This window comes from Sceloporus occidentalis, unplaced genomic scaffold, assembly GCF_023333645.1.
Source record: "Sceloporus occidentalis isolate IW3139 unplaced genomic scaffold, rSceOcc1.0.p SCAF_19, whole genome shotgun sequence".
NCBI classification, from domain to species: domain Eukaryota; kingdom Metazoa; phylum Chordata; class Lepidosauria; order Squamata; family Phrynosomatidae; genus Sceloporus; species Sceloporus occidentalis.
This window is the reverse complement of record NW_028316999.1, coordinates 13,543,714-13,568,981: the sequence shown is the minus strand read 5'-3', so window position 1 is coordinate 13,568,981 and position 25,268 is coordinate 13,543,714. Positions and strand designations below refer to the sequence as shown.

The window sequence follows — 25,268 nt, the reverse complement described above, 5'->3', positions numbered from 1 at the left end:
TAGGAGTGTGATTGCTGTTAGCAATCACACTCCTATCATGCCAAGTCATACTGCTAATTTTTTTTGTCCAATTGTGGTGTCTTACCTACTTTTATTAAAAATGTGAGGTTTTTTTTATTATTTTTAAAGGTGGGGGTTTGTTTCGGTTTTGGCTAAGTGAACCGTGAATGTTTTGGTCTAGAATTTTCATTTTGGTGGATCCCTAGAATAAATAGAACTATTTTATTTTTAATTATCCTGAATCCTGAATTTGTAGTCACAAAACGTTCTAGGCCCAGAAATCAGTGAGAGGAAAAGTAAAGGTTTTGTGTTATTTACTTTATTTTAATCTGCATATTTTATCAAAGGCCATATTTTCTCACAGAGAAAAATGAGTGCGGCCCTCGCACGTATACAATTCTGATGAAGTGGCCCACTGCAGAAAAAACTTGGACGCCCCTGCGTTAATGAAATTCATTGGCAACGATTTTCATTATCGATTATCAATTTTATCGATTAGTTGTTGCAGCCCTACTATACACTAACTATCTTTTACCCATACACGTCTCCCTCCTGATTTGCCATCAACTAAATAGTGTCCTCCACCACCCCTAAATATAATTTCTATCTTCACAGTAATAGGCTTTATTATTCCCCATCACAACTGAAACATTTCAATGATGACACTGTTCCTTAACCATTCGAGTGACTATTTAAACTCTCTATGTCAACAGATTTAACAGACTTAAGTCACCCAATTGCTAATGGGAAGGTGATTACACTTCAAGTGTGCTGGTAATAGGGTGTTTGTAGTACTTACCAAATAAATTGGTAGAACTCTATTGTAATACTGTGTCACTAATGTGTATGGCACGACGCAATGTTGGAATCATCATCCAATTCTCTCTAAATGCCCCTTTCCAGAATGATTTGATAAGAAAACAGTTTACCAAATGCGGAGGTGTAAAGTTTTCCTTTGTCCTTGTACTCAATTAGCAGATTCATTCAGTCATTGTTAATACAGAGTCTCTTGTAGACAGTTTATTAAGGTATGATACAGAACTGTCTCATGGAGCTCAAAGCATTTTTGTTAAATGAAGAGAGATGTGCTGGTCAAAGGGGTCTTTTGACATAGTAGTGGGCTAAGCAATATATGGCCGTATATTGGCTGGAATCCCCAATATTTACTCCTTAGTTGTTTTTTTAATGGTATTCACTGGATATGCACTGAATTCTTTTTTTTTTGTGTACTTATTGGTAATTTTTATTGTAGCAGCAACTCAGGAATCTGAATGGGTATTCTTTTTAGGTTTGGACGCTTCCCTGTTTTGTATATATTTACGATGACCATACAAAAAATGTTTGCTAACTTTCTCTGGAACTAGAATAGAATAGTGGGTGCCGAGGTGGCTGTTTGTACTCCAGAATATAGATCATTCAGTATATGGAAATACATTTTAATTTCATAGATATTCCCCCAAATAAAAAAGCAGCACAACAGGAAATACAAATCATCAGAACACGTGCACCAATTAAATGTGTTTTCAGTAGTGAACAATGTGAGCTGGATATTTCATCCAACTTTCCTACAAGGGGATGGCTGGCAAGGGCACAGTTGTATTTTGGCCTGCTCCGATTTAAACAAATTTGGCCACTATCTAAAGCTTTATTTGTGTTTTATTTGCAAAATTACATTTATCTACCAGGCTGCCTACAGTAACAAGGACTTAAGCCAGCATATAAATCCTGACTGGATCATTTTGTCCACCCAACTGGCTTTCTATGCATTCCCTTTCTGTACATGTGCTCTAGACAGGACTGGTTTATACACATTGAACCTGTTGTTATTATATTATTATATTATTATAACTGGGCATCCAGGGCTAAATGCTTGCCAGCCTTCCCTGGTGAGTACTCGTCACAACTGCCAACTCCACTGCCCCCAACTTTTAGTGAATTTAACCATATTTATGATATTTATTAGTAAACGTATACCAAATCTAGGTACTGGTTTCTTGAGAAGTGTGGCATGAATTCCATTTGCTGGATGCCATTGAAATGGGCCGGGAGAACACTAATGATGAGTGTCATTGTGTTTGTTGGCTATGCCTTTGTAGCATTTACTATACAGGTTGGAACAACTTAAAACTAAAAAAGGCAATCCTTTATATTTTATTATAAAAAAAAATCAAGTTGATTAAAGCAAATACAGAATTATGTATTTGTTTGTACATAATGATAATGTAACGTGTATGTATTTCTTTAAAAATAATTTCTTTTTTGAGTTGATTTTATATTCTGTTTTGGTTTTTTTTTCTCCCTTAACAAAATCTACTACCAGGCAGTTCCTTAGAGTCCTCCCATTACCAAGTGAAAACTGGAGCTCCCTGGTTGAAGAATGGTGCTGCCATCCCGATCCCTTTGCCAATCGAAGTTGTCTGCCCAAGGTTAACGACTGCTTTCTAGGAGAGACTTTCTTTTTGGTGAACAGAGCAAATCTTCTAGACCACCCTGGAGAAACTAATGAGAAGTCATCTGTTCCTCATTCTGCTGATGGTAATGTCTCGGTAAGTTATTAGTACTAATGACACCATCTAATTGGTGCATTTATATTGCCCTGGTATAACTTTATTATCTCAAATGAGGTTTGCTTCAGATACAAAGAAATCTCTCTGTAAGTGTTTCCTAGGCATGGCATAAAATGTGAAATTGGTTGTTGAGGCTCTAAGCATGTTGTTAATTATCCTTACTAAATATTAGATCCAAACTGCTAATTTCAGCTAATTATATCTTACCCCAGAAATCAGAATAGTGTGTTCTGCATTTTTATTGCACTGTACTCTGCATTCTGCTTCTATATTTTAATATATGTATATATATTATAATATAATATATTGTAACTTTATTTTGATATTCCTGCCATTGCGGCCTATTTACACTATGGACGACTATGTTCATATAGTATTGTTAGAGCAGTGCGCTCAGGAATGGAACCCCATAGCAGTGTTGGCTGACAACCAGGGACTAGATGGCAGTATAGACCACCAGAGCAGGATATTTGTCCGCATGGTCAAGACAAACCGACTCAGGATACCAGAGAGCAGCTAGGTCAGGATACTGAAGAGGAAACAAGGTCAAGATAAGCCTGGTCAAAAAGTGGAGAATGGCACACAACACTACTGGAGTAAATCTCAGAAGTAGGGCATCATCAAGGAAGTGCATTAATATAAAGTTAATATAGGATGCAGGGTGCAGACTGATGATGTCACAAACATTATTTAGAGGAGAAAGCAGAAGGTGCAGTCACATGGTTTCTGGATCTTAAGTAAGTGCTGACAAGTATGCAGTACCTGGCTCTAAACAGGATATGACATCATATAATGGCATTCTGCAGCAAGAATGGTGGCGGTGGAGGGGCATTGCTCTGGGTAAGGCATAGGGTAGCATCCAATTAAATACGTCATTGGATGCCCAGGTGCATTGTGTTAAATGTATAGCTGATAAGTTAGCCCCCAAAAAGTCACACATTGTCAATTTTTCAATAAAAGGCACACTTCAATGGGACACATCAGATTGCACATGATGACTGAGCGCCCCCTTAAAATTAACGGTTAACCCTCCTACAAATCCATGGAGGCATTCATAAGAATCCCACTGTGCACCGCACCCTCAGTTCACAGGCTTGTAGGAGATGCATTCAGCTGAACATCTATTTAACAAAGCTCAGCAGTGCTATACTCACAGCCAGCTAGCTCCAGCACTGGCAGGCACAAGCATTCCAGGGGTCTAAGAAGACCCTCCTTCGCACATGCATAGATAGGGATCCTATTGATTTTAATTAGAGCACTTTCTAGCAAGTGATTAGATTATGGCGGACTGCGGTTTATTTTAAAAGTAAGTGCCTTCCCCCTCCTTTCTTTCAAGTAAAGAATGCCTAGTAAGGTAATTCATTAAGTATTCTTTCGGGTTGTACGTGGCATTGGATTGTCCCTTTTTAAATGACGAGCCCATTTGAATGAAACTATCATAGCCCTTACTTTTCATTTGTTTTTTTGTAACTTTACAGTTAATGAAGCAGCATATTTTGTGTGTGGTGTATACATTTTATCATTTTATGCGCTACATAACTTCTAATATACACCACATAGTAATAAAACAATATAATTTCATTTAGTTGTTAAATTAACATTTCCCTCTTAATATTCTATTGGTATGTTTGATGTACATTGTGGCCTGTTCTATGGATGAGTTTCTTACTGTACTTTGACTTATTAAAATTATATATGGCTGTACTGTATACCTTATACAATGTGTGTTATTTTTATTTATTGTTTCTTTAAAACATGCTGTATGTAGGTGTAAAAATAGTAGGGAGAAATTGAAATGTGACAGTTCCCCTTAACATGAAGAATCATACCAGGCTTAGCTTGAACGTTTGTTATTGAATCACCAGCTGGGGCATTATACAATAAATTATGTAAAACATTTAGGGGTCTGTTCATTAAAGGCCAAGTAATTTATCACATGTCATCTTTGGAAACCATATAGTGAATCCACCAAGGTTTTGTACCAGTGTATGGCTGGAGCGTGCTTAAAATGCTGAAGGTCCAAAATCTTCCAACCCCACTTTAAGGAATTATCCTTTATCTGATATTACATAAGCGCTTTGTTAGAATTTCCCTTTTAAACCTGAAAAGGATGCGTTTTTTATTATTTTTTTATGGTAGAGTTTGTCAAAGTTTAGCTAATGTTGGCTAACCAGCGATTAAATAGGCTTGTGCAAATGGACTATAGAAATTTTTTGTTTTGTTTTTGGTCCGTTTGTTTTCGAACAACAAATTTAGTTTCCTGCTCTTTTGGATCACACAAAATTTGGAGGGCTTTTTCCATTCAGAAACAAAATTGTCGTCCTCATGCTCTCTTACTCACGATCTCTCATGCTCTTTTTCGCACCTTCTCTGATGAGCACTTCCATGGTCCTGTCTCCTTTCCTGCAGCTTCTTCTCTTGCCACTTGTCTTCTGTCTTGTCCACTTCTCCCCGTGACTTCGGTCTATGTCCTCTTCCCGTGACTTCTGTCTTTGTCCACTTCTCCCCATGCCTTCAGCCTTTGTCCGCTTGTCCCCGTGTCTTCTGTCTTTATCTGCCTTTTGGTGAACCTGGCCTCAAGGGGAATTTCTGCAAAAGGACAGACCCTTTCCTCCGATCGGGGAGAGGGTGTCCCCGGATGTCTGCCTTTTTGTGGATGTGCACTGGGAGGCCAGAATATTGCAGACAGGTTCACAAAGAAAGAAAAGCGTTTCTGCACCTCTTTCTCCATAAATTTAACTGCATTTTTCTGGTCTTTCGACGCACTTCTGCAAAAGGGTGGAGCCTTCCGGTCACCTGTCTTCCTATTGGAGAGGGAAGAAAGTATAATAAAGAACACAATTTAAAAACAAACAAAAAGTGACGTTACTAATGGTAATTGGTACAAGTGGACACTGTCTCCATGGCCACCTACAACACTCCCTACATAGCGGGTCAGGCCTCCACTCCAGCTGAACTCCATACCTCCTCGTTATTACTAAAGAGCTGCTGTAATGCAAATACGGGTATGTTTAAAAAAAAAACTCCCTTTGCAGCAAAACTATATATTTCTATAGAGGAATACAGTGTATTGTAACAACAACATAATTCTGTATACAGTATGTATTAAATAATGATACATAAGAATGGTAGTCAGTTAATAAATCATTATATCAACATAAAACATATATTCTCTCAACAATCTATTCAGTTATAAACACTAGATGGAATTCAATTCCCCCAGAGAAATAAATACCAATAATTCTTCAAATACGTGATGTTTATAGATATAATAGTTAAATATACAAAAGTTCATAATTTCTTCAATACCCAATGCACATATTCTAATATTAAAATACATAAATATAGAAAAGAAATGGTAGTTAGTTGCTTACATTATATAATATCCTATATTAATATCAATTCTGAAATGTGTTTTTTTTTACCTTTCATACTCTATATGAAAGGTATGAAAGTTTTGATTAAGAGAAAAAAAAAAGGTTTAAATTTAAACAAAGGCACCCCTGTGTACACTTTAATCCAAGATGATATGATATCAAAGTAATTGTTTAATTCTTTTGGGACCAGGGTGTTCATTGTAAGAATCCCAAATGTTTCTCTTTTGCCAAGTATTAGTTGTCTTTTACCTTCCCTTGTACCTAAACTGATTTGCTCTATAGCCATCACTTAATGATTGGAATCATTCCTTGCATGGTAATCTTTAAAATGTTTGGATACAGTATGTTTCTTATAACATCTTCTTTTTATGGTATACCTATACTCATGTAGTCTTTTTTGACCTACCATACCATTTGACCTCGAGGGCAATCCAATATGTAAATTCCAGGTTTGGCGATACATGAAAGTATCTTTGGATGGTTTACTTCTTCTGGGTAGCCACTTTATTTAGGGCAAATAGTACAGTACCCACAGTTTCCTCATTTATACCAATCCTTTTGGGGCTTTAAAAAAAATCTCCAAGTTTTTTTTAAATATGTTCTTTTAATCTATAGGTGCTAATATACTTTTAATTTTTTGGTTATTTCTACATATTACCCTACTTTTTTTCCTGCTAAAATATTATTCTAAAATGGGATCGCATTTGAAGATGTGCAATAGTTTATTTAGAATTATATTTTATATATTGTTGTATTAGTAATAAAGATGACTTCATACAGAGTATTCTTTTCTTTGACTTCATAATCCCATCCTTTATAATCTACAAAAATCATTTGTTTTATTGATTTAATTTTTTTTATTATTATTTATTTTATTCTTACTTCCATTATATTACTTCCAGTAATGTGTTCCATACTATTTCCTAATATCTGCCACTATTGTGTCTACGTTCTCTTTCTTGTATCCTTTTTCTATTAAGCTTTTCTCTATTATAGCTCCTTGATAATCGAAAACCTCCAGAGAAGAACGTTTTTTTCCTCATTCTTATAATTTCTCTATTTGGAATACTTTTTAACCGCTTGTGGTGGTGATAACTTCTAGATTTCAGATATGTGTTTTTATCCACATATTTAAAATAGTTTTTTTTCTTTCTCATTGACTTATATTGTTAAAACTACTCTTGTTAGCCCCATGTGAAAATATCAATTTAGTTTGTCGAAAAAATCACATAAGAGTTTTCAGTTTAGGGCTGCAACTAACGATTCGAACATAATCGATTAGTTGGCCGATTATTTTTTCGATTCATCGGATACAAAAGTAAATGTACATTTTTAATTTATTTAAAATAATTTAATAAACAGGATGTTAAAATCAAACAGCAGAATGAAAAAAACTTTGAGAAAAATGCATTTCTTTTAATTTCCCAACCTGCCCCCCCACAGTTATGCAAATTTAAGCACAGTAGGGGGGCATAGTGGTATATAATGGGTATAAGGCATATCAGAGGGCACTATGTCAAATAGGGGGGGCAGAGTGGCATATCTGGTGGTATAAGGCATATCGGGGGGGCACAGTGGCATAGGTTAGGAAGGGAAAGAGATGTAAGAGGCCTGCAGATGATGCTTCAAGACAAAGCAAACAGAGCCAAATGAAGGAAAAGGAAACCGAGATAGGTAGCAGCAGGCTTTGTGGTAGGCGTTTCACTTGCCCTTCTGTCCTGTGAAGCTGATATGAAGTGCAAAAGTACTCAGTACAGAGTATAAGAATGGTTTTGATCTGCCATCAAATGCTATATTTATAATGTAACCTTTAGAAAAAGGAATGTGTATATTCCACCTTTGTACCCTGTAACTTACAAGAACCATTAAAGCCCTATGCATGTGGGCTATTCCTGTAATCTGGAGATGCTACTGATTGCATTTTGCGAGTTGCATGTAATCTGTGCAAACAATCCTAAGTAATGTTGAAGGGTGGTTAAAAAAGTGCAGAAAATAATGTTATGGCTGACTTTGGCAGAGTTTGGTGTGCATAATAAGTGTCTGAATACTCCTAGTGAAATACACTGGGTTTGTCTATTCTCCAAAATACTTTTATGGTGGTATTTTGAGCTGCTGGGCTGTTAAGAGTCCCAAATGAGACATTGGTTTCAGAATTAAAAGTGACAAATTCAGACAATTTACATTTGCAATTTTGTACCCAGGTACCATTTAAAAGCCAACATATGTACAAATCCAGACACTTCTATTAATATATTTTGTGTTATGTTGGTCAGCTAGTTTGGTTGTAGCTAGGAAAATATTAGAAATAAGTGTTTATACTTTCCCCATTTTTTAAATGTATTATTCATGCTAAATTTTGGACTAAACATTTAAAAGTGGTATTAGTAGAAAGCCCTTTTTTTTTTTTCCTGCTTCCTGAAAATCCGCATATGCTTTTTGCAGTGTCTACAATCACGCAATGGTGATTATTTATAGTCCTATCCATTTTTATTTTTGTATATGTATATGTATGTGTATATGTATGTATATATATATATATATATATATATATTTAGGGTTTTTTCATCTTAAAGCATTCAAACATGTAAAATAGAACAAAAAAGCAAAGCAACTGTACTGATCACATATGGCAGATACCAAACATGAATGAGCCACTTGGGATATGCTAATTAGACTTAACAGTGGTTTCATTTGCAACTTCTGTCTTTTTAAATTGATCTCTTGTCGTATGCGGTAGCTTATGAGGCAAAGCATGAAACTTACAAAGTGCCCAGCGAGCACTGTTTAAATGCAAGATAGCAGATGTAAAGTGAAAGTGTAAGAGTGCGACTATACAATCACTCTAAATTGGTAAAACTAGATTTCCGGGCCAGACTATTCTATCTCATGGAAGACCAATAATCCTGCAAACACACAGTTCTTCATCATCTCAAAAAAATAAAATGTAAAGCAGAAAAGAAATGTCACAGTAGGTACCATACCTAAAAACTGCCTCTCATGTAATGATGTTACATGATGTTTCCCTGAAAAACAAGTACTCTTTTTTTTTTTTTTTTTTTTTTTTTTTTCTCTTCGTTCATAGCGTACAGGCAGTCTTTTTAGGCATCAAAAAGAACATGGACATGTCTACTTAAAAGAAGAAAATTAATACAGTGAAAGGAAGGAAATAATAGAATATGTACAGTTTGAGATACATTTTCATATATAAATGAATTGAAAACTCTTCCATTAGGCTGTATGTCAGATAATTTGCCCATGGGGCTCGTGGAACTTCTGTTCCCACAGTTACATGGCGAGGTTGGCTAAGAGTTTTCACGAGAAGACATATGTCTCAGAGCGTCGGCATTTGTAAATGAACAAAATAAAGTTCAATCTGCCCTCCAAAAAGGATGTGTACAATTATATATTCTTTTCTTTTGTCTAAGGTGTAATGTGACATTTACATGGCATTTTTCTACCTTGCAGAAATCAACTGAAAATACCAAAGTCTTTTGCAAGCGTTGCAAAGTAATACTGGGAGAGACATTGTCATCGGGTATGTATTATAGGAGCGACGGGAAAGCTGACCTCCAGCTAAAAATATTAGTTTTCCCACTAAGCTTTTTCTTTGTTCAGCAAATTCTTGCATAGTTAATTAGAATTGTGTGCGTACATAAACCACAGTTCTCACGTCACTCATTTTGTCTGTCTTTCTGTTTTGCCTCTAGTGGAAATCGCATACCTTTTTCTAAGTGGCATTTCTCTTTAAATGATCAATTGGGCTTAAGACTCGAAGCCACTTTACTTCCTGCTCTTATGGTCAATTGTGTGTTTAACTGCTAAGCATATGACCATCCTGAACCCGAGACAAGACCACGGACTGATTAACCCCTTCAGTCCCAGGGGGTTTTGGTAAGGTCCCAGAGCTATTTTGCCATTTTTACTATATGTGGGTTTCATTAAGATTCCCTTATTGGTTATTTTTTCTAAATGATTGGGCATTCCTTATGTAACGGTTTACCAGCACACGGGCTGGCAGCCATTACAGACAATCGGTCAGCAGATTCCATCTGGCGGCAGGGAGATGTCACTGCAAGAAAGTCAAGACTTAACTATACATCCTAAAGGGCTTTATTGGATGCTTTTTTAGAACGTACCGGTCCATCCATAGGGTACTGAAGGGGTTACTTGGTGGGCCAAATGGTTCTTCTCTGCCTTCAAATTCTATGTTTATAATCCATGTAACTCAGATTATATTCCAACAGTGTCTTGTTTTCCAGTATATTAATGTTACTGTTCCACCTAGGGAGCCTCTTAAAATATCCCCAGAAGAGTGCTGAATCTGCCATTTTATGTTTCTCCTATACTCTCCCTGTTTCTTAAAAACTGTTTAAAAAGTTTATTGAAATACTACAGTTGCTTATAAAGTGTCTAGTCATTCCTCTAAAGCCTTCCCTTATGTGTTACATCACAACAGCCACTCTCACCTGCCATTTCATGCTCATGCATGTACTGGCCACATTAGAGTGTTATCGAGTATGCTATTTGTGTGATAGGTTTGATTAGAGTAATAGGTGTGATGAGAGTGAGGTCCCATTAAACTTGAAGACCTTAACCCCTTGATGACAATTGACGGTCTGGGCACGTCACCGGAAAACAAACGGTTAACGACAATTGACGTGCCGGGACCGTCATGATTCTAAACGGGTGCAGAAAGCGATCTACGTTCGCTTTCTGCATCTAAATGGTGTTGCTGTAATGCCTCGACCTCGTGGCATTCAGCAACACCACGATCGGCACTAGGGCCATGTCTGGCCCCTCCCCGGGGCGTCAACATGTATGGCGGCGGATGCCCGTTTTAAAAGCGTTTAGGAGGCGATCAACTTAAATGGTGTCGCTGGAATGCCTCGATCAGGAGGCATTCAGCGACACGAAACACTTACCCCAGGATGGGCTGTGACCGCTCCGGAGAGCGGTCACAGCCGCAGCTGCACGCAATCTTCACCATCCGCAAGATGGCGGTGGCCCGGGAAAAAAAAATAATAAAGATGAAAAAGTTCGCTAGAAGGTCTCCAGACCCTCTAGAGAACTCTGGCTCCACTTGCAGGTTGAATACAGGTACTGCATTCAACCATGCAAGTCAATGGAGCCCAGCTTTCTAATCACAGTGTGATTAGTAAAAATAAATTAAAAAATAAAATAAAATTAATAATAATTAGAAAAAAATTGTTTAAAAAACAGTAAAATGTAAAAATAATTTCCCACTGATGTCACTATCAGGAGAACCTTCAAGTCGAAAAAAATAAAAAAAATTTTTTTTAAAAAAGGCAAAAAAAATTAAAATATATAATATAAAAAATATATTGGTGTGAGCAAGTCCTAAAATTAGCACATTAGCTCGCATGGAAAGAGTTAAAACCAATTCTCGCATGAAAAGAGTTAAAATACTGGCATATTAAGTGCCCATGGGGTGTCTACTTTTAAAAAATGTATGATCTGATGGGGTAAATTGAATTTGCCGGGTTCAACAATGTCCCAATTAACACGGGGGGGGGGGGGAAGGATGGCCACACATCTAATTTCCAATGCACACGTACCAAATGTGGCCTTTTAGTTCCCCCAAAAAATGACAAACCCATGCAGGTGGGATATCACTGTACTCAAGAGATGATGCTGAACACATATTGGGGTGTTGTGTGACAGCAGCATATACCAGGAGCTGTAAATTCATACATAAAGTAGGTGTGTGGGGGAAAAATACACACAAACAAATACTACTGCAAACTGTTACTTACCTGCCCCTGGCTCCCACGTTGCCGCCACGGAGGAGAGGGAGACCCCCCTCCAACACATGACCACCGGAGCCGCCACGGAGGAGAGGGAGACCCCCCTCCAACGCACGACCCCCGGAGCCGCCACGCATGAGAGGGAGACCCCCCTCCAATGCACGGACACCGGAGCCGCCACGGAGGAGAGGGAGACCCCCCTCCAACGCACAGACACCGGAGCCGCCACGGAGGAGAGGGAGACCCCCCTCCAACGCACGGCTACCACCGCTGCAGCCTCCTCGCAGGAGAGGGAGGCCGCCCTCCAACGCGGTGCCGCTTCCGCCGTCATCTGCAGGATTGCCACGCAGGAGAGGCAGACCTCCTGGAACACGGCGTCCGGTTTCGGTACTCGCCCTCTAGTGGTGAACTCCCAAACTGCAGGCATTTATGAGGGGAGATTGCGCCACACTCATCATGGTGGCGATTCCCGGACATTGGAGGTGACGTCATGAGGTTTGGCGGGAGATTTGAACTTCCTCTGCGGTTCCTATTTAAACCTCCTCAGTTCTGTCTGACTTTGCCTTCTGTTGGTTGTCTATGCCTTGTGCTAGTACCCAGATAGCGTTTTCTGATTCCGTATTCCTGTGTATGATCCCGGCTTGTCTGACTTCGTTGATTTCCTGATTCCTGACCTCGGCTACGTTTACGTTTATCCTGTTTTCCTGCATCCTGACCTCGGCTCCGTTATATGACCATCCTGCTCTCCGGAAACCTGACCTTGGCTTGTTTGACCTGTTCTGTCCTGGAGTCCTACCTGACCACGGTGTCTCCTAACTACTTGTACGTGACACAAACTTTGAAAAAATGCTGGTGGTAAAATGTGTGCATGCAAAGAGTTAAAATACCAGCATTTAAAATACCTTGGGGTGTCTAGTTTTCAAAAATATATGGTTTTATTGGGCACACTGAAATGGCCCGGCTCAAAGATGTACCAAATAGGGCATGGGCAGTGGATCCCCAAATGCCAAAGTTCAACATTGAAAATGCGCATGCCCCAAATGTGGCCCTTTTTCCCCCCAAACAGCCAGGCAAAATCATTCATGTGACGTATCGCTGTACTCGGGAGATGTTGCTGAACACATATTGGGGTGTTTTATGACAGTGACATATACCAGAACCTGTTTATTCATACCTAAAGTAAAATGTGTGTGAAAAAACAAATGCAAAAAAATGACTACCACAAAGTTTGACAAAGACTGGTGGTAGATATGGTTAATGGAAAGAGTTAAAATACTAGCATTTGAAATACCCTGGGGTGTCTAGTTTTCAAAAATATATGATTTGATGGGGTAAATTGCATTGGCCAGCTTCAAAGATACCCGAAATGGCACATGGGGGGAAGAATTACCAGATTTGGAAAAATTGGCTTTGAAATAGCAAAACGCTACCTGTACTTATAATGTGCAGAAAAAAGCAAAAAACATAAACACATTGGGTATTTATAAACTCAGGACAAATAGTAGAATCTATTTAGCAGGTGTTTTCATTACCTTTTATAGATGAGTAAAAGATTTTTCAACTAAAAGTTAGAAAAAGTAATTTTTTTCTAAATTTACTTTTTTAATAGTAAATAATATGATACAATCAAATGCCGTCAATGCCATCTAAAGAAAGCCCTTCTTGTCCTGAAAAAAACAATATATAACTTGTGTGGGTTCAGTAAACGGGAAAGAAGAAAATGACAGTTAAACATGAGCAGCGCAGAAATGTTAAAACAGCCATTGTCACAAAGGGTACAAAAAGTAAAATCAGCCTTTGTCACGAAGGGGTTAAAGGCAATGCCCTTATGTAGTGTCAGTGATGGGCAGGCTGAGCAGTGAAGACAGACAAGCTTAAGAGACTCAGATGAAATGTTTTCAACTAGAAAATACAGCAAAACTGTATAATAAACTTATTATACAACTTATACAACACTGTAGGGAAGTTGGGGGGGGGGTCTATGTGGAATAGCACCTTTAAATCCTCCATATAGCGTTTGCACATTCTGGCCATATCATATTTACATTATGTGGTGCACTGCCTTTATAAACATATACTTCAATATGTCTTTATTGACTCTTTTCTAGAACATGTGAGATAGACCTCGTCACGTAGAGTGCCAAGTCTTGGTTTGTTTTCACACTTGCCAAAATTTTTGGTTTTAGCACAAGTAGGTTTCAGTGGAATGAGGTCAGTTCCCAAACAAAGTATAGGGCCATGTCAAAAGCAGACCTGCTCAGGTGGTTGGAACTTGTACAAGGTCTCCTAGGTTTTAAGTGCTATAGAGAGAAAAGGTAGACTGATGCTAGTTTACTCTTATTTGTACACGAAAAGAGCACTGTGGGATCAAAATATTAATGCCTGGTCCATTAGTAGCTAGAGAAGAACACTTTGGGATATATTTTGTCTAGTTGCACATAATTGCATAAGCATTGTCTTTGTAGGGGCAAGTCCCCATATGATGACCTTTTAGGATGCATGAGGAAAATGATTGTAACTCTTTAGTATATATTTCAGATGAGTGATATACATCGGCAAAGGGCTGCATCACAGCATAATCACTGCTGAAGCTTCTGTATCAAGATTTTCCCCGTCATAATGGTCTAGTATAAGTCAAAACAGCTTTGTTCATTCGACAAATACTCTTTTTGTCACTACAGTACAGTGATCTTAGAGAGGCTGACTTTATAGATTTCCATTATAAACGCCCAAATAAATCCTGCTTAGCCTTCATTGTATTAAGTAAAGTATTATAACTTTATTTACACATAATGGATGAAATCAATGCAAATTACAAAGGGTAATTCTTTGGCGCCAGGTTTCGACTGCCAAATTGGCTTCCCTGTTAACAATTTTCAGCAAAGAAATAACACAGGCAAACATGTTATGATGGTTAAGCGACTGCAATCCAGTGATTTGAATTTAGTAAAGCGTATACATTGGTATAATTGTGTAAATACAGATTTTTTAAATATTTTTATAAAGCTATTTTAGTTACTTTGCGCATAATCTTTTTACGTGTTTTTGCAGATTACTGCGTATGTGCTTATTTCATAATTTTCATAGCCTTCTGAACCTTATTCGCGTTTAGTATAAAAAATGCTTTTATTTTATGGGTTTTGTCATTTTTATAGCTCCTAGACTTCCACCAATTTATTACTGCACTATAGATTTAAGATTCGGTTTTGAGTCTTATGCATACAGACACTTAAAGTCAAACTGATTAATGTGATCACCAGCGTAGATTGTACTGTTGGAAAAGGTGAGAGCTACCAGAACTGCTTCTTGAAATAAAACAACAAAACGATCAGTGAAGGAAGAGAAGCAACAGGCATGTTAAAAGGCGAGATGAAAGTGGGATGACATCTGCAAGAGTACTTTATTTCAAACATCGTGGCATAGTGCATATCGTGAATGGTCTGGGAGACAAACAGAATGAACGGCTGATCGTATATATTTTCCTTGGTACCTACTGATTTCCTTAATGTCTCTGCTTCTGCTAAGCTGTTGTACTGTCTGTTTGCTTGTGTAAACGGACTAGATTTAGAATCATATAACACCTAATCACTGAAATAATAGTTTGTGGTTCAGTTTGCAAACTTTTTCTATTGTATTTTTTTTTTTTACAATTAAGATCATGATACGCCTCTGTACCCGTTTGTTGATGATACGCCTCTATATACTGCTTGTTAATGTTACTGGCGGTTTTGCTTATTGAATCTGAATCTACGGAATCTTCTAGTGCTCTTTAAATGTAATGTGAATTCAGAGGTGTCTTTCACTATGTACAGGTTGTACGCTTCTCGAAAAAGGTGGGTTTTCAGAGAGCTTTTGAAAGTTGCGGACGGAGGGGCAAAGTCTTGATGGGACTGGGAAGGAACTTCCACAGGAGGGATGCAGCGCGGGTGAAATCCTGAATATGGGAGTGGGGAGAGGCAATGAGAGAAGAAGAGAACCACAAGTCATGAGAGGAATGAAGAGGGCGGTTAGGGGGTATATTTGTACAGGTGGGTAGAGCTATAGAGGGTGTAGAATTGTTAAGGGCTCTGTAGGTCAGGTTCAGTTTAAATCTGATTCTGAAGGGTATGGGGAGCCAATGGAGTGATGAGGAACGGTGACAGAGAAAAATTAATCCAGTTGATGTGTTGAGGATAGATTGGAGCGGTGAAAGGCGGGAGAGGTGGAGACCAGCGAGTAGGGAGTTGCAATAGTCCAGACGGGATATCACAAGGGAGTGGATTAATATTGTTGTTGTTTCTTGTGTGAGGAATGGCCAAATTCAGGAGGTGTTTTTCAGGGGAAGGCAGCCGGATTTGGTGAGGGACTGGATGTAAAGGATGAAGGAGAGAGCAGAGTCAAATGTGACACCAAGGCAGCAAACTTGGTCTGTTGGTTGGATAGTGGAGTTGTCAAGAGTAAGAGATATGTCAGGAATTTTTGACAGAGCGGATGGTGGGATTATAATAAACTCAGTCTTGGGATCCCATCCATGATGCAGTTCTTGAAAGACAGTCGTTGAGGCGAGTTAGAAGATTTAAACTTATTTTAAGTGAGTAATGTTGTGTACCTATTTGATGTCTTTAAGGGTTTTGGATTTAATACTAATATATATTGCTCACATGTGCAAAGCTTGTTCTGCACTAAACAACCATATTACTTGGCCAGGGTGGAAATGGGACAAAGGTATTTTCGTATTTCACCGACTGGTGTGATCGAGGTAAAGGAATCTCATGACACCAGTTCTAGTTTTGTTCTCCATACATGTTTAGCTATGCTCACTGCAACCTCCTCTGTCATATACTTATCCTTCATGTCCTGTTTTCGCTTTCCTACATACATCATATTCTACTTTCCTCTGCGGACCCTTCCTTTTAGAGTACATTTTTTTTTTTGTTTGCCTTCAATGTTGCTGTATCATTACAGACTGCACTTTACAATTGTTATTTGAAATATGATGACCATTGTTTTCTCTTTGTAGATGCTGTGAAGTATTTTATGACAGAAGTCATGGTCCGACCATCTTGTGAGAAATTTAAAACTATGTCAAGGTAAGTCCCAAACAATACAAGGAATATTAACCAAATCCTGAATGAGTCTAAAGCAAATCTGTTAATAAATCAGCCGTGTTTCCATGGGGCATCAGAAACATAAAAGGTCAAACACAGAGCAGGTCATTACACTCCAAATAGGCAGTAACCAAATGTTAATCAAATTGTTAAGACGCATGAATGGTTGTGTTCCTGAGCTGATGAGTTTTTGAATTACCCTGAACAGCATGTTACGTATTTCTTGATCGCTTAATTAAATAAAAAAAATTAAAAAACATAATATGTATGAGATCCAGCCACTAATACTGCAGAAAGAGGAAAAGTGAATAATTTATGGTTTGGTAATTCCTTTTTTGTGGCATGTTGCCCAGTTATGAATAATCTCAGTGATATGGTACTATTTGCTTGCAAATGAATTTTTGAGATGAGTTTTGTGTATCTTGGCAGAATCATGGTATAGCCATATGGGCCATAACTTAGATTCACTTTTGGAATTTCTTTTTTTTTTTAATGATACTAAACGATGTCAGGTTTGAGGGCTACCTTAAAATGTATTGTTTTAATAGGAACATATTTATATTGCTCTTCCCTTACCCTTACCTTGTTTGTTAGTCTACTTTAGTTCTATGAAATCTGCTGGAAGCCTTTTAATAAAAAGTGATAATAATAATAACAGCAATAAAATACCTTAAGAATTGGTTTTCTTTCACAAACCCATTTATTCTTCTATGGATTAAATGTCTAATACAGGGTAAATTAGTTGGCATATGTGGGTCTTCTGATCTTCTCATGAATAAGGAATGCACGTCCGCATTTATCTATAAATAATCCCTGCAATCTTTCATTTCCACTTCATCTTTATAATTGAGGCAGACTTTTGAAAGTTACTACAAATATTTGTGGCATTTTAGGGATCAGGGCTAGGTTTTAACCATTGGATTCACATGTGTTTCCTTTTACTTCTATTTCTCTTTATGAGGGTTACGTATGCATACATAACTCCCATCCTCACTGAAATGTGGAGTGTGCCAGTGCTCAGAGGCTACTCATAACCACTGGTTTGTGAGCCACCTGTTGGGCTACCTTGATATAGAGAGTAGTGATTCTAGTGTTCCCCATTTATTTTAAATGTCAGAGAACAGTGATTGACAGGTGAGTTACAGTGAATGATTCTATCTTATTAACCTTAATTATGCAGGGCTGACAGTAGTCAGTTTCTCCTTCAAGAAGGTTAGAGCTGGTCCTGCAGAATGCTTAGTTAATGCAGCAAGTTTAAATTCTTCTTTTACCAAAACTTACTGTTAATTTTATAAAGATCATTTTTTTATATATCACATCACTCGTTACTACTAACTGACCTTTTTTATTGTCACAGACTGGCAGGTAACAATTTACCTGATTGTTATATCATTATCATTAATAAAGCAAACTTGAGTTAAAAAAGGTACCCGTTCCATTGTGAACATGTTAGTATTTTACAATGTAAGTTAGTAGTTAGATCGCTAAGCTTATTAATGTAGGACAGATCTTGCATCCACCGCTGTGTAAGTATATTAACGTCTTTTCTTTTTGCTGACACTGAATTATTGTGTTCCAGAAATGTGAATTCCCTGTGTTTTTAAAATCAGATGGTGATATAGCACACCGGTCTTGTCATTATCTGTTAACAATCCCTAGCCGGAGAGGCTTCTATTAGTTACAGTAGGGGTTCTGACAGCACATCTACGAAAATGGATAATGCTGACGTTTTGCTTTCTCTTAATGACCATTTACTATTAGTTGCTTGTCTTTCCAATGATCGTTATTACGGACACATGCTGTGAAGACCGATCTCTGTTTTCACAGGACCCGCTTTGTAGAAAGCACTGTTGTCCAACTTCTGATGGAATTATCTGCTTCTAAGAGCACTTTCAGGTACTGCATCCAAGGACAAGATGGCAAACTCTTTCTTCTGGTAAGAAAAAAGTATTGCATGGTTGAAATAGTGTTTAGAAAAATGAACTTGACCTTCATATGGTTTGTGGCCTTGAGTTCTACTACTGAAGACAGAACAAGTGAACAAATGAAGCTCGAAATCTGGTTTAAACAGAATTCCTAAAATGCGCTCGAGAGTTTGGGGCAGTTTACTAGATCTGTGTTTCCTAAACAGCATAATTGAAGATAATTCCACGCAAATACAAAAGTTTTAGCTTTTAGAAAAGCTGCTATTTAAGTGGAGTCCAGGAGAAATGGGATTATTTAAAAATTGAATTATTTAAACTAGGAGAAAATTGTATTAGGCTGATCAGTAAGAGCAAAAAATTAAAGATACCACTGTGGTACTCTGCAGAAGTGGCCAGAATAGTAAAAAACTAAAAGTTTGCATTTAGTAAATACAAGAAACCCAAATTGAGGAAGATAGACGGATTTATAAGCTGCCAAATCACACGCAGAAGAGAGAATTGGCACATCGGTAAAAAAGAGAGAGAGAGAAAATGTTTTTTAGCTATATAAATGAGAAAAGGAAAGTAAAACAAGGAGTGGTAAATTTAAAAACAAAAGAAGGCAGGTATATAGAAGAGGACAAAGGTCTAGCTGACTGCCTCAATGAATATTTCTGTTCAGAGGAGGAAGTTCTATATTAGCTGTCTAAGGTAAAGACAAATAAATCGATGGGATCAAGTTATTGAAAGAGCTTGGTCGTGTACTAGCAAAACAGTTAACGGATTTAACGAATCATTGTTAACGGGAGTAGTCCCAGTAGATTGGAAATTAGGGAATGTTGGGTCCATTCATACAAAAAAGGCAGTAGGGAGAAGTCGGCCAACTACAGGCCAGTTAGTCTTACATCTGTAGTGGGGAAATTAATGGAAACTATGTTAAAAGATAGGATTGTTGAACATCTAAAGTCACATGGGTTTCAAGATCAAAAACAACATGGGTGTATTTCAGGAAGATCATGCCAAACTAATGATTTTATTGATTGGGTGACTAAAGTAATTGATCAGTGTGGTGCAGTAGACATTTAGTATCTGGATTTCAGTAAGGCCTTTGACACTGTCCCACATAGAAGACTTATCAATAAACTGCAATCTCTGGGTTTAGATCCCAATGTTGTTGAATGGATCAGGCAGTGGCTGAGTGACAGACAACAGTGGGTTGTAGTCAATGGCGTATATTCAGAACAAGGTCTTGTAACCAGTGGGATACCTCAGGGATCTGTAATTATTTCTGAGGATTTAAAGGTAGGCAGACAATGCAGTAGAGCAGCAGGTAACGCTAGCAGAATGCTTGGTTGTATAGCGAGAGGTATTAGCAGTAGAAAGAGGGAAGTGCTCATGCCGTTGTACAGATCACTGGTGAGACCTCACTTGGAGTATTGTGTACAGTACTGGAGACCGGATCTCCAGAAGGATATAGAAATGTTGGAGAAAGTGCAGAGAAGGGCTACTAAAATGGTTTATGGATTACAGGATAAACCTTACCAGGACAGGTTAAAGGATCTTAATATATATATATATATATATATATATATATATATATATATATATATATATATATATATATATATCATATGGAAGAAAGACGTGACAGGGGGATATGACAGAAACATTTAACACCTTTATCATGTTGACTCCCTTTATTTAGAAGAGTAAAGACTACCATGACAAGAGAACATAGACATAGACTTAATCTAAAGGGTCAAAGGTTTGAAAGAAACATAAGAAAATATTACTTTACTGAAAGGGTAGTGGATGTATGGAATAGCCTTCAAGCAGAAGTAGTAGATATTAATACAGGAAGCATGGGATAGGCATAAGGCTAAGCTAGATATAAGATAAGGCCAGTGACTAAGGAACCTATTCAGAGGTTGGGCAGACTAGATGGGCCAAATGGTTCTTTTCTGCCATCACTGTCTGTGTTTCTAATTATTAGGATGAATATTAAATCTGTACACCCCGGTTACCTAGTTATAGTTTGCAGCTGTGAAGATGTCTCCAGATTATGGCCATTAAGGCCTGTCATGATGGAATACATTGGTCTTTAAAAGGATAGATGTAAACCGTTAATGTTAAATGTTAATACATTTAAGCTGTATGTATGGATGCCTAAAGCTTGGACCCACTTAAGTAAATCATAAAAAAAACTTTTTGGAGATTTGCTGCTCCAGGAGAATGAACAGTTCACTTGCAAATGTGAATGTCAACAGATTACCAAAAAATGTAAAGGCATCCCATCGCTTGCAGTTTCCTCTTTTAGGTGGAAAAGAACAGGGATGGCTCTGTCATGCACAGTTAATGCTGAGAGATTACATATGTCATCTTACCAGTTTAACTATACATTTCACAAGGCCAGGCCAGCCCTTCCACCAAGAAAAGCTTGTTGGGGTTTTCCTTCATAATAAATGCATAAATGTTAAAAACTCCTGCAAGGTTCTATGTTAATTAACACACCTCTGTTAGATAATGTCTTAATTGGCATAGACAGACAGCTCTGTAGTATACTTACAATTGTGACATTATGGTGGAACCCTATAATGTTTTGTTTCCCTTAAAGATTTAAAGGGTTAAAAACGTTTTTATCTTTTCTTTTCTGTGCCAATAATGAAATGTGACCAATAAGTGATATATCTTTATCTTTTCAACATGTAGAGTCATGTGCTCTGTTACTTGGCTGATATTATCGGTTTTATCCTGTTATCACAACCCGGACAATAGCACTCTTACAAACAGAAGTTATTGTACCCACTGCACAACTACTCAGTCCCTCAATGCCCAACTTTTGAAAGCGGTAACTGAATTTGCCAGAACCGCTTAACATCAGTGCATTACACATCTTAGTGCGTGTTCAAGGAGGGGTCTTGCAAATTATATATTCTTCTTTTTTTCCTCCCCAAATGCATTACTTTACATTTTTCTGTGTTAACTCTGTATTTGTGCCTTGATCAGAGTCACTCTTGTTGCAAGTCACTTTTATTGAACATGCCAAAAATATCTATGACATCGCTATTTCTGTGAGGCACTTTATTAACATAATAGGTCACAATTCCAATCAAAGAATTTAAAGTATTTTTCTTTTTTCAGAGCAGTGCATGTCATTAAGGCTTTAGAATCAATCAACCTTTTTCTTCTCTTTTTCTGTGTAGCTTTGGCTTTTGAATGTTGACACATTGCTGGTGGAATCGGGGACAAGAACAGGCGGCGTAAACTGCCTTTTCTCTGAAGATACCTGCATTCCCTCTTCAAGTTCACTAGACGTCAGTAATGTTGTAAGGGTGCTATATTCTTCCCCCACAGAAAGTAACCACAACGAGTAAGTATTTCCTATATTCAGCTTGGGTACTATTCATACTGTTCGATACAATTTTTTGGGGTTATAAATTAACTTTTAATCTGCTAATAATAAATATTTAAAAAAGCAAAATGAAGATGGTGTAAAAAAAAAAAAAAAATACCTGATGGCCAAATCAGTGACTGTTCAAAACTCTGACACACCAAATTTTAACCGAAGGAAGTCCCAAATTCAGAATGCCTATCATAATTGACACCACTTCGGTGGCAGCGTTTAGGATTGACTGATGTTTTATTCGAATAATTAAAGATTTTAAGCCAGTAGCAGATCTCGGTCCTTTACAAGTTAGTATGGAAAACAGCAGAAAACATACAAGTAGACAGGTCTTTCAAACAGGAGGAGAATGTGTCCATTCAATACAGTATATTACAGCCCTGAGCCCTGATTTTACAGTATGATTGCCAATGGGTAAATTACAGACACAATCTGTAAGAGGGACAAGTGCAAATCTATTTTATTCTGTATCAACCAAGTGCTGGAGTCAAGAGATAAGCTGAAATTCTTTTTTGAAATATTGTTTTCTTGGCCATCCTCCTTTAAATAAACCTTATCTGTATGTTATTTTCCGATTTTCAACACACTTTTGTGATATTAGGTGTTGTTCTCTAGCTACATTAATGCATAGCAATATGTCAAATCCAAATTACTCGCTGATTTAAACGGAAGAGGAGGAAAGTAAATCCTGCGTTTTGTTGTAATTGTCTGGGGGTTTTTTTTGCTTTGCTTTTCATAAAATTTCCATTTGAATCATTCTGCACTCAATTCTATTTCTGCTATTGGTTTTCGAGGGCTCGATGGCAATCACTGCGACAAAAAAAAACAACCCAGTCCTGTAAAATCGTGCATGGTTTTAAGTGGGTTTATTTTCGTTTCAGAAACTTTAATTTGACAACCCTCACAATGATTTATTACAATAGGCTACTTAAAACTGCTCAGTATAATGAGCAACGTGAATTTCAATATTTCCTTAAGGCTAAACGAGTCAGCGGGAGCTCAGATTGCAAGGTAGACACTTTTATTTGCGCGCCAATAGAAGAGGAAATTTGTATGAGTCTGGTATAACGAGGCCAATAGGGATTTGGGATTATTTATTTAAACCCTTATGAAACACAAATTTTTGCTCCCCCTCCGTGTTTAGCAGTGCAAAGAAGAGATTATCATAATGCCGGCTGTGTCTGTAGTAAATAAGAATCAACTGACTCAAAAGATAAAGGAATGCCCGTGTTTATAAAGTGGCCTTCATCCAGCTAATTATTTGCAAGGAGTGCAATTTGGCATCCTCAGGATTTTGAGGATAGTACTTCTAATGAGAGTTTTCCATTATTATCTTAACAATTATAGATAAAATAAGTGGAGTTGCTTCCAGGCAGAGCTTCTGGCCGATGAAAAGTATTATCCTTCCTATATAAATCCCTCATGGGTAAAGTGTATTGGATTCTACGTAGGCTCCCCTTTCATAAACAACCTGAAAAGCTGCACATTTTACCTTCGTAATATATATGCTTAAATAATTATGTATTTATAGTGTTTTTAAAGTGTTTTTAATATATTATAAATATATATTATATTTATAATATATTTTACTATTGTTCAAAGGTTTGGGGCACTGTGGGGTATATTTTGTTGTAGATTAATCAGAGAATTGCAAATAATGCAATATATGACTCAGTGTAACCTTTATAAAAAAAAAATAAAAAATAGCTATTTGTTTGCATGTGTAACTAATTGACTAATCACCGAACTCCATTGTTACCTGTCTTATTACTTTACTACAACGATTGGGATTATTGTACATTTTCACTGGAAATAGTAACCAAATCCGAGGTTTCCGTAATCAATGTTAACGGGTTTTTAATTTCAACACCGCAATCTTTAGCACTGTGTTTCATAGTTGCGGTCAGACAGGAGGTATTATTCAGGTAATTAGATACAGCACTCTGATGGTCTACAGAGACATTTTTGAATTACATTAAAGGTTTACTTATTGCTGGATACTGTTATTTTTTTCTGTCTGCTAGAGAGGGTTGCTGCCTGGTGAGAGGAGAAGTGAATCCATCAATACAAACAAAATGATGCTTCAAACTCTTTTACTGTCCTAAGCATGCATACCTGGTGCTTTTATTTTTTTTGTGTGGTTTTCTATTTTTTGGGTAGACCTTTTTCATTCCCCACGACAAGATGCTCATACTCGTTAAGCAAGGAATGATATGCAGGTTTAACTCAGTGCAAAGAGTTAAGACGATCATTTGCCTGTCAACACCCCTGGCATCCAAGGGGTTTTATTTCCAATTATTAATCATGCTTGACTTTATTTCCAAAGGTGATCCATACGATATATATATATATATATATATATATATATAACATTGTTTATACATAAACAGACCCAAAATGTGCCTTACAAGAGGTATTCTAAAAAGAAGGTTGTAAACTAATTGATTACAGTATTAGTATTATTTAGTAGCATTGGAATTCCAATAATCAGCTACATTGGTGATAAGAACTTTTTTTTTGGTAACTTTAGCTTGTATGTTATAGATTCCGTTTCTGTTTATATGACTATTTTGACAATTTTGTCTTAGTCATGTAGTAAACATAAAATGACAGATGACAGATTCCTTTCTAAAGCACTTTCCAATGAAATCTTTACCAAAATTCTCGACAATGCAGGAGAATTGCAGTAGTACAATCATTTTGCATTCCCTTGTATATCTAAAGCACTGCAAATAATGTTTGTTATTATTAATAACTGCAAGTTCTGATGGTCCTTGGTAATTCTCAAATCTGAAGTGCTACAGAAACAAATCCAAAGTAACAGTTACCTTTACAAAAGCTGGGATCAAATGCCAGTGATGTGAATATGTGATTTTATTTTTAATTCATGATGGATTACTTAGCTTTTCCGCTAGCACTGGGGAGTATATTGTTTTTGATGACCTGTGAAATGACCCATAGTTTATATAGCATCGCAGATTCAATTTAACTTAACCAGAAATCGTACACCATGAACTACTGCCAATACGGAGATACTTTGAGACAGAGTTACAGCAGTCAGCCATCATCCGCTGTCAACAGTACTGATCATACACCTTTATTGTCTTGTCATAGAGGAGCTGCTGTCATTTGCCATTACGCTTTGTCATGCCTCATAAGCCACAT

General features: G+C 37.3%; 1 protein-coding gene across 1 annotated transcript in view; it reads left to right on the top strand.

The window, feature by feature from the left end:
- LOC149302468 (E3 ubiquitin-protein ligase E3D-like) overlaps nt 1-25,268 on the top strand; it is a 61,370-nt gene that overhangs the window by 16,457 nt on the left and 19,645 nt on the right. The window contains exons 4-8 of the mRNA XM_089482555.1: nt 2,321-2,546; nt 9,410-9,479; nt 16,709-16,778; nt 18,624-18,732; nt 21,904-22,070. Of these exons, the coding sequence (XP_089338681.1) occupies nt 2,321-2,546; nt 9,410-9,479; nt 16,709-16,778; nt 18,624-18,732; nt 21,904-22,070 (642 nt within the window). The remainder of the gene's footprint in view (nt 1-2,320; nt 2,547-9,409; nt 9,480-16,708; nt 16,779-18,623; nt 18,733-21,903; nt 22,071-25,268) is intronic.